The sequence below is a fragment of the Sinohyriopsis cumingii genome, chromosome 17 (genome assembly GCF_028554795.1).
Source record: "Sinohyriopsis cumingii isolate HCF-2022 chromosome 17, ASM2855479v2, whole genome shotgun sequence".
NCBI lineage: Eukaryota > Metazoa > Mollusca > Bivalvia > Unionida > Unionidae > Sinohyriopsis > Sinohyriopsis cumingii.
Genome location: NC_142977.1, coordinates 120,433,760 through 120,444,424, shown reverse-complemented (window position 1 = coordinate 120,444,424; position 10,665 = coordinate 120,433,760). Strand labels below are relative to the sequence as shown.

Sequence of the window (10,665 nt, the reverse complement as noted above, 5' to 3'; positions counted from 1 at the left end):
GATTATATTTTATGCTCCTGGTAGTACTATTACTTCAAGGAATAACATCTTCAGGATTTTTGGAATGTTTCTCCTTCCATAATGTAAAATAAATATTCCAGTATGGCACGTTTTTCTTGGGTATTGTTGATAGGATGTGAAATAATTTCATTCCTAATAAGTTATTTACGTAATTAGATTCATTATTGAACTTGGTTCTTGACCTGTTCTTCCAGTGATAAGGTAAAGGCAAACAAGCAAAAAGAAGTATTGTTCAACAGGAAAATAATTTATATCCATTATACTACTTAGTTACATAAAACCAGGCCCAGTTTCCTCATATTCATGGAGTTTGTAAAATATTTACTATTTTTGTAGTGGCTAATACTAGTTTTCATTTATTTGACACAATAATTTAAATTTTAAATACACTAACAATGAAGAAATAAAAATGTTAGAATAAGCATCTCATTCTAAACCATTCACATCTTGATGAAATCTCATTCTAGTGCAATAAACAACGTTGTAAAACCTCATTTTTGTACCTTTAAATATATAAAAGATAATTTTAGGTCTATCCAGATAACCTGAAAAGCCTACCAAAACACTTAAATATCTCTGGAACGAAAACATTTCTTTGATTTTATAAAACTAGTAAAAATCGAGAGAAAACAAAATATCCCGAAATTCTATTTTACACCTACTAAGCGGCAGTTCTGTTCAGGCCGTATATGAGAGAAAAGTGTGATTTCGTCTTTAGTAGGACCGGAATATTTTTTATTTCTATATTTTTCTTGTCTTTAAAAAAACAACTGAAATAAGGCAAGAATAACAAAGGGCGCAAAAGTACAAGGTCAATTTTCTTTTGCGTAGTAACCGGAATATCAAATAATTAGACCTTAAGTCACTTAATTCTTATGTGGGCAATGAGGCAGTACTAATATCTGCATTACTTCTCAATTCGTAGAATAACCAAGCTTTTCAATTTGTTCTTCCTTGTTTGTGCGTACTTAACACGAGCGCACTGTACCGGAGCAACCCTGTGCTAGAGAGACTGCAGCGAATCTAGCGGTCGTTGTGAGAAGTGCCCTTTTTTTAAAAAGCGCTAATGGGCCATTGTTACGTCGACTGTGCGTGGAAGAATATTGATATTAAAATAAAGCATGACATCAACCATAATTTTAAAAAAAGAAAGATTATACAAGTTTTGATCTGGCTGTTTTCGATTGTTACCAGGATGGCATGATGGCATTTCTGTTCAAAGCAGCTCATAAAGCCAGACCTGCCAAAACCCAAGGCGGGGTGGGGTGGGTGTCGAATTTTTCTCAATGGCATTTGATGACATACCATTGTGTACATCAATATGTGTCATTTTCTTTAACTCTAAGTAAATAACTGTATCATTATCTCAGAGGAATAGGCTCATACTGAATTATATACAGGTTATTGCCTCTCATCTGTGACCTAATTAAACATTAAGGACAAATGTAGAGAACGGCATACTTGCATTCCGTGCTTTGAGACGCTTTATTTACATAAGAATCGACATTCTACGGTCAGCTAAGTTCTTCGAGTACTGACTTATCTACAAATATCAAATGACTGATGCGTGGAAACGTCATTCAGGAATTTAAATATACTGCAGTACATTAATCAATACCTTTATGGTACAAAGGTGGCATACCTCTGTCCAGAATTATGTTAGATTTCTGTTATGTTCCTCATCCCCAAGTTCACCTCCAAGGGTAAAAACAAAAACGTCTAAGACAACAAAGAACAAGTAATATGTAATAAAACGTACTTTGCACTGTCAACATCTGCCAATTAGTTTTGTTATTGGTGAGGTTTTGGTGGCGTTATTAGCTACTGTTTGTCACTTTCCTTACAATAACCGGTTTATATAACACGGTGAATGACTCAGTCTTCTCCACTAGGCACGATTCTATTATAAAATAAAATTTAAGTCACTGTGCTTACAAAATTTACTTGTGTTGAATTAATGAAAGAGATCCCCTTCAATAATGTCTTAAGAACAGAATATTGGAATAAAAGCTCCTAAATGTTTAATGGTTTTGTGAAGAATAAAGACAATTTGTTCACTTCTTGCCGAACTAGCGGTGACTAAATAATATTCGGATGCAAAACCTGTTCCAACTTCTATTGTTTTCCTTCTTATTTACATGGCTAAATTGATCCACCGTGTCAGACACAAGAGAATCGATTATTATTGTAATTGTTACTTATGTCATCAAGAAAATCAAGCAAAGCTTAAAATTTGAAACACCAAAAAGGAAAGTTTTAATGCACATGTGAATGAAATTAAAGGAACACATAATACCTAACATAATTTTGCTGAAAAGTGCAGACCGGGTCTCTGATGATCGCTCTTGGGTAAGTTTTAGACAAGAACATACGGTATTACAGACTAAACGAACCCTTCGATGTTGTTCATATATTATTGCAGGTTTCTATTTGAATAAATAAGCAGGCTTTCCGACTGAAAGGATTTGTGTGTAAATAACAAGATGTTGTTTTTGTTGCTGATTATATCTGACACTTTAGACTGGTCAACGAACGGTCACAAACATGTCGACTTAAAAATACTTCCGTACAATGCTGTAGAATATTAACTCTAAATGAAGCCAGTATTTCCCTCAAAATAGTCTACATCAGCTCATCGTCCACTCTAAACTGGTTTCGGCTTTATATACACACAAATATACAATATATGACCGAAACTTGTGCCATTTGGTTTCAAAGATACACCAACTGCGGAATAAAAAACTGGATAGGATCAGCTATATAACAGCTGCAAACACCTAACTGACTGTGATAAGGTGATAAGGGATTATTAATGTGAAGCTTGTGAGGACTAGGACAGCAGTGGAACTGTTGCACTTTTGCACGGTGTTTTCATACCTAGAACAGCGCAAGAATGTAACTAAATATTCTGCAGTTTGGTTCCCAGCCTTAATTTTACCTGATAGTCAATTCTCATTATTCTAGAGAGGTCATTCTCGATAGTGAGAAAATGATTCTTAGCTATATGCGAGTGTGTCTGCTACACACAAGTGTATATAACACCGACTGAATAACATCAGTTTTTGGTGATTGTGCTTTTGTCGTGAGGGAATATAGGATCGTTTGTGCAGGCAAGGCGATGGGTGCAGTTTACCCGCGGTCCTGGGTTCGAATCTCCGTAGAGTACGAATTAAAAATTCTCTAACCTGTATGATAGTATTATTTGTATTAAAATATTAATTCTGCCTACTATTATCAAGCATTCTTCTATAGAATCCAGGGTTTGTACTTTCCGTTCTGTCTGGTGTATATTTATAATTACATCTCTCTCTCTCTCTCTCTCTCTCTCTCTCTCTCTCTCTCTCTCTCTCTCTATATATATATATATATATATATATATATATATATATATATATATATATATATATATATATATATATATATATATTTTGTTTCACAGCACATCCTAACTGGACAATGCTTAGGTAGTAATATATGTGTTATCATAAACCTTGCTAAGATCCACATGAAGTCACTCCAATCGCACGTAAACGTGCGCCGAGCGATAAAATATCGAAATGTTGCATAAATTCACACGAAGGTTTGCCACGTAGATTTCAAGGCGAACAAGTTTTAGATTCCTAAAACTCTAGGTCAGCAAATTTCTATATTAACCGCAATCTTTTAAAATCTTTTCAAGACTTTCATAGTTAAAACATCGTTACATGACGCATGACACAAAAAGCAAATTTCGATTACTAGCCTTTTAAATTCTTACATGCAGGAAGACGCATCGACAATGCTTTATATCCCTGATTCCGTGGAAGAATTAACTGTCAGTGTACGTAGACGATCAGGTGTTTGTCATACGGGGTGGTAATGCTAATGGGAACTTGCACTCAAACAAATTAACACACCCAAAGCGTGATTTACTTTCTTCAAATTTGTTTTATTTCTTCCCTATAGTCTATTCAATGACATGACATGTACATCATTTTGTGGTGTCCTTTTTTGACAACGGTTGACTTAAGCAGTGGTTTATCCAGAAACATCATCGTAGAACAAAACATAATACAAGAGATTAGGATACAAAGGGGTCAGAAAAACAAGCATGTTATTATTTTGAGCGCCTCGTCGTGAACAATAATCTTTTCTTCGATGAGCTGACTGAAGTAAATAATGAAAAAGGTATCAAGATAATTGCAATAATCGTCACAAGCTAATGAAATAACCAAAGTTAATTCTACATACAGTAGTAGTATAATATTGTGGTTAACAAGCATTGATGGCAGAAACATGCTACTACGTACTAATGGTCAATATCTGAACCTACTGGTGCTGACTGTGATATTGTTAATATTGTACTAATAACGATAACCTATTGGTGCTGACTGTGATATTGTTGTGCTGATAACGATATGTTTGGTACAATCTAAAGGGACATGTTTGCGGTTTCTGGTTTACAGCAGGGACAATCATTGCTAAATAGCAAATTGTTCTTTAAAAAGATAATGTTTTAATAAACAGTAAGCTATTCAAAATCACGTATGTTAAAGAGTGTGCAACTCTCACACGGTAACAGTAACTGTATCATGTATATACTTATATTTAAATGTTAAATTTTATCAAATACCTAAAACTGTTGTTCCTTATTGGTAAATGAAGAAAATTCAATTCTTTACTGGTCCTTGGCAACTTTTAAAATAATATATATTCTTATGAGTGAAATATAGAGACTCATTGGTGAAATAATTTGTATATATTTTGTTCAAGCCTTCATCTTCACATGTGAGAAAATATATTCTTATATTTTTGCATGTGAAAAAATATATCCTATTATTTTCATATATGAAAATATAAGATTTCCTATCATGCCAATCGACCATTGTTTGTGTCTTCCCACAAAATTTGTACCTCTTACGATAAAAACGAGCACTTTTTGAGCTACAACAAATAAATATAAATTGCCACATTACAAACATGGAAACTAATCTTTGATAAAGAAATCTGAGCAGAACGCCATTCGCGTCTCTCTGAAGTTATTTGCCCTTACTTCCTTGACAACAGCGACAACCTGGCTATGATAACATTGCTGATTCGGGCTTGCCTTCTTTTCAGATAGCGTCAAATAGTATACAAAATAACATAAATATAATTTACTGCAATAGATCAGGTCAATCTACCGCTTTCTTAAGTCAAGTCAATTTATATGATTAGTCTATAAAAGTACGGTGAATTTACGAAAAGGGGGTGGGCGCTACCCAGCTAGCGTGTTGTGCCGAAGAGTGAGTTTAATCTTTTGAACTTCTATTATGGAGCAAGTATGGTTTACAATAAAAAGAAATTTTTCTTTTCCTACGTTAATGTCGGATATGTTTCACGTTCTATATACTTTTGCCGTATAAACGATTGGTCCTTCCTGCTTGAGCTCGTTCTTTGTTTCCAGCTCCATGCTTTCATGCTGAGTGGAGTTATTCAGAATAAAATTTGTGTTCCCGAAATAAATCTTATCAAGATGAAATGTAAAACCTATAATTATTTTGTAGTAAGCTTGATTATCAAGCATCGCAATATATCTATCCATTTAAACCATGTTCTGCATGCCAATATAGTATTTCATCAAGATGTGAGCCCATGCGCTTATGAGAGCCGACATTAATTTTAAATGCTGTGTGTACACCTTTCGAGATTTCCTCGATGTGCTAATTTATTTGGCTTAGTTTGGATTAATATCTAATTGCCATTGATGGCCTACCGATTCATATAAATTAGATCGTTCGTTAGAACAAATTCAGGCTTGATTGGGTTCACTATAAAATTGAGAAGGAAGTATTATTTTCTTGGTCTTCATAAATTTCTACCATTTATTTGCACCTTGTTGGTCTCTCTAGCCAACAAGTTTCCTGGCCCTTTCTGAATACTTCATATTTATTAGCCAGTCGACTCAGAGACAGCACCAGTAAAATCTGTGATTTGAAAACCAGCTGCCAAATATTATCCTTTCATTTTTATGCTATTGAGGTTCCGTGTGGTCACTTTAGTAGTAGTAAGAATGATTGAATTTGCCACAAGGTTATAAACCTAACTCTCCTTTCCTAGCTGACAGGTTGAAGTAAATTAAACAATTTTGCTGCTGGAATAAAAAGCATTTTCGTTACCTGTTCTATTTTAAATTAAGATTCCATATTTTGCTAAATTGTCAGTATATAGAAAGGTTAATTTTCACCTAGATTCTGACCTATTTTTAAATAGTTTTAAAAAGATGTCATTGAAAAAACTCTTTCTGCTAATCTTAAGTTAAATTTCATTACTTTTTCATTATCAAAATGGCATGGACATAAGAAATAAATTAAAGAGCTAAAAAAAAAACCCTATCAGTGCAATCTGTATACATGGTTAGTTTATCAATACGAAAGCTGTTCGTACATCTTGCACACACATTACATTTTGTTTAGTAATTTCATAAAGGTCATGGCGCATGTTTAGTATGTATATTCAGAATTCCAAACAGCTTGCTTAAATGCCCAAGTAAATTTCACATATCTATTCACAGTAAAAGTATGACTTTGCTTCTTATGTTAATGATGGCATAAGGAAGCAGTGTGGTTTGCAACATATATATCAATAATTTACATCTCTTGCTGGCTCAAAACATCCATCTCATGATCGTACAGTTTCCTGCGAACGTCATTTACATAACAACAGGGAAGAGGTGATATTTGGTGGGCTAGATAAGTTTCTAATCTCACATGCAGAGTTTTGAAATTTGTCTATTACCAAAGCTAGGGATACTCTATAACATAAGGACTGAAAACTCCAGAGCGCTTCCAGATATCACACAATCCAATGTGATATGCAAATGAGATTTTCATTGATTGGTTAAGCAGTAATATTACAAGAAGTTGCATGGGCGAATCTGCCGTAGAGCGTGAAACTTATCTGTGACAACCTAGTGGATAGGATGAAATTAACTGTGATAATATTCTTTTTGAAGGCAATATGAATTATTACATTTTCTTTTTTAATGTAAAACTTTAAGTTCCATGAGAAGCATTTATGTTTCCTCTGTTTCAATCTGGTGTACTTTTGTCATTTTGTGGCATATAGTGACCATAAAAGAATACGTGAGAAGATCTCATTTTGATACTGTTACGCCAAACAAACTTCATTTTCAGTTTTAAGTCATAAAACTTGGTTGAATGAAAACAAAAAACAAACAAACAATAAAAAAAAAGAAAAAAAAAAGAACGAACTTAACTGCATTAAACTGAGCTGAAAAGCATCTTTCGATGTACTTGAGATTTTATAGATGTCAACTGTACCCAGATATTTTATAAAGTGGGTTAGAAAAATCATGGTGCAGATTTGTTATTCAAATTCGAAATACATGTTTTAATTTTGATTTTTACTTTTACAAAATAAGTTACATAAAATTCAAAATACCTAATACCAATGCACTCTGACATCTGTTCCCAACAAAGGAATACATTTATTTATTTTTTTAATTATGACATATAAAAAGAATGTGGCGTACAAAGTTATGGTATGTGAATCAGCTTCTCTGACGCACTCTTCATGCCTTATCTTACACATTAGGGTTTATTTTGGTTGTTATTTGGTATATACTGAAAAATTCATTGACGAAGGTAATGACTATATGAATATGAACCTTTGTATGATAAACAATGGCAGTGGGCTAGGCGACAGACAATATACCCACTGCGTATGTACATCACGTGATGCCTCTCAATTTCTTTTTGGAAGCGATATTAGTAGTCGCTGGTTCATAATCATCGGTACGTAACAGGTTCCCACTGGTATACAGCATTACGTTAATTCTGTGTGGTCACTTATGTAAGAATTCAAATATAACTGAAAGTATAACGAACAGGTGCAAAAATGGGCCACGGAGATTTTACACACTCCAGAGCCAAAGGCAGGGAAAAACCAACAATCTGGCAAGCTGACCAAGACGTGGACATAGAAGATCTGACCTTTGTCATTCCTATTGTCATATCTGTGGTACTGCTATCTGTCTTCCTTATACGGAAGTACATTCGGTGGACAGTGCAATGCCCCAGCAACAATCGGTTAGATGGAAAAACTGTCGTCATCACAGGTAAGGTAATTTTTATAGTAATGACTAATGGAACTGATGAGATAAAATCAAAGTGTTTTGGTTATCTTTTTTTTGTAAATACATACTCATACTAATAAAAAATATATTAAAACTGACCACTTCGATTTTATCATTCACGTAACAAAAAATATATTAAAACTGACCACTTCGATTTTATCATTCACGTAACAAATTCTAAAACTAAGGCAACTGAAATCTAAATCCGATTGAATCACTTGAACCATAGTTCTATTATTGTTTATAGCTTTGTACTTCCGAAAGGCTGCAAACCTATGAACAATAAACGTATTTTATGCAAACAGAATGTTCAAAATCATCTTATCATGGTAACATCTATAGAACACGTACTCACAATCACGAAAAATAATTAGTTGTCAGAAAGTAATCGGCAGGTTTCAAGTATTTTCTATATTTGTTTTGAATTTCTGGACAAGTACGAAAATTGTTGGCATCGAATAGTGCAGAAAAGCACGTAATTAATTTAAGAATGGAAATTTAAAACTGATTTCTGCTGGGGAAAAACGTGATACTCGCTGTTTTTACAGCGTATCTCAACATGAGGATGTTGCAAAATAATAGTAAATAATTTACCTGTGTATATATGTACGTGCATGCAAGTGCTGTCTTTCTAACAGTATATACATTATTTTAAAAGGGTTGAATAGAAAAGCAGCGGCAAACAAAACGCGCGGCAAATTTAACCACAAATTTCCCCTTCTTCCCCATTCCTATAACTTGCAGGTTTTTCCATGAACGATTTTCGAGTCTGATTTCCATGCTTGTTTTTCTTCTTCAAAATAAATGCTTTTCATAGCAATATATTTGTTTCTTTTTTCTTCAATAATAAACTACACAGGGTCGTTATTCACGTGTAATCCATTCTCGTGCTTAAGTTGGAATGTTTAGCAGCAAGCTCTATTTTTAACTTAATCAGTGACCTTCATGCCAAAACATGGGTGACATTGTAGCATTGTATCTTTCTGATGCAGACCATCATGAGATTAACTTTAATTGCGTCTTACTTCATCCATACATATATTTACACAAGTTCCTTAAACTTTCTTTAATTTCTCTCCAGTGGTTAATCATAACATTGAGTCATCCCATTTATATTTTAAAGTATAAAAGAATAAATCGGTGAAAAAATCCATTTTCTTCATCATTTTATGGAAAATTACAATATCAGAGAATTAGATCTGTATTTTTAAATATTATCATTTTCCTTTGAAGGATCATACAAGATTACAATTATTTCACGGGACAATGGCAGATATAACTATTGCTAGGAGGGATACAATTAGCACGTTAGACATTTTCTTTTTCTTTTTCCACAACTCGCAGAAACGAAATGTAAAAAAACCCCAATATATATGAAATTATTCACATGTAGTACCGTTAACAGAAAGTTTAGTAATAATGTACAAAGGTATGCTAGTTTCATTCGACAAAAGGTTTGACACTGATCTCTAAACCCGATTCAATAGGTTAATGAATTGCCGATAGGCAAAAGCACTGTTCCTAAGTAATAGGATTGCACAACAAAGACTCTGTATGGAAGCCATACCAATAAAGCTACTTATTATTAAATTCTTCATTGTTTTTTTGGTGTACTTAAGAAACATTTCACTGTTTAGTTACGCTTTAGGGCTTATTTGACCTGTTGACGAAGCTATCCAACCAATAAGGAAACCAAACAACCGTAGGAAAAAGCAATATCGCATTTAAGAAACTATATAAATTAACTAATTCATATCGTGCGGCTTGTACCTATATATGTATGTATGTATGTATGTATGTATGTATGTATGTATGTATGTATGTATGTATGTATGTATGTATGTATGTATGTATGTTGAGAGAGAGAGAGAGAGAGAGAGAGAGAGAGAGAGAGAGAATAATTTTGGCACCCATGGACATTAACTAAAATCTTTTTGCACATCTACCCTACCAGCGTGTGATATTGTGGCAAATTAGGTTTGATGCGTTTGTATGCATACATATAAGTTTTAATTTAGATTTGAGGCAATTACGTGCATTGTTTTAACAGAAATTTTGTGTGGAAATATAAATAGCACACATTTACCTGCTTAAAAAAACCTTGCTTACAAATTTCGCTGACCTTTTTTCATGCATCCAGACATGACCTAATTAGATTATTTTGATAGTATAATTAATGTTTAAAAATATTCCTTGGGAAATTCTGAGATGACAGTGGAAAGAAATACATCGTACAACTCAAACCTTATTTCAAAACCTGACCTCAGTTGAAAAATGGTGTCATTTTCATGATTGTTTATTAGAATTATCCCAACCACCCCATTTTTAAGTGTTCTGTGTAATTTGTGTTATAGAATAAAATTTCCAATCATTACATTTAATGTTGTACAGTATGTTGAATTAAAGACAACCACAAAATTCCAAATTAAGCAAATCATTGTAATCGATATCATTATCTACGTGAGTATGGTCATTATTTCTTTTTGCTTGTTCTTCTTCATGGTGCTATTATTATTATTATTATTATT

General features: G+C 33.4%; 1 protein-coding gene across 1 annotated transcript in view; it reads left to right on the top strand.

The window, feature by feature from the left end:
* The first annotated feature begins 7,733 nt into the window (after positions 1-7,733).
* Positions 7,734-10,665, top strand: part of LOC149779765 (retinol dehydrogenase 12-like) — an 18,757-nt gene continuing 15,825 nt past the window's right edge. The window contains exon 1 of the mRNA XM_089940622.1: positions 7,734-8,119. Coding sequence (XP_089796748.1) covers positions 7,900-8,119 — 220 coding nt within the window. The 5' untranslated portion in view covers positions 7,734-7,899. The remainder of the gene's footprint in view (positions 8,120-10,665) is intronic.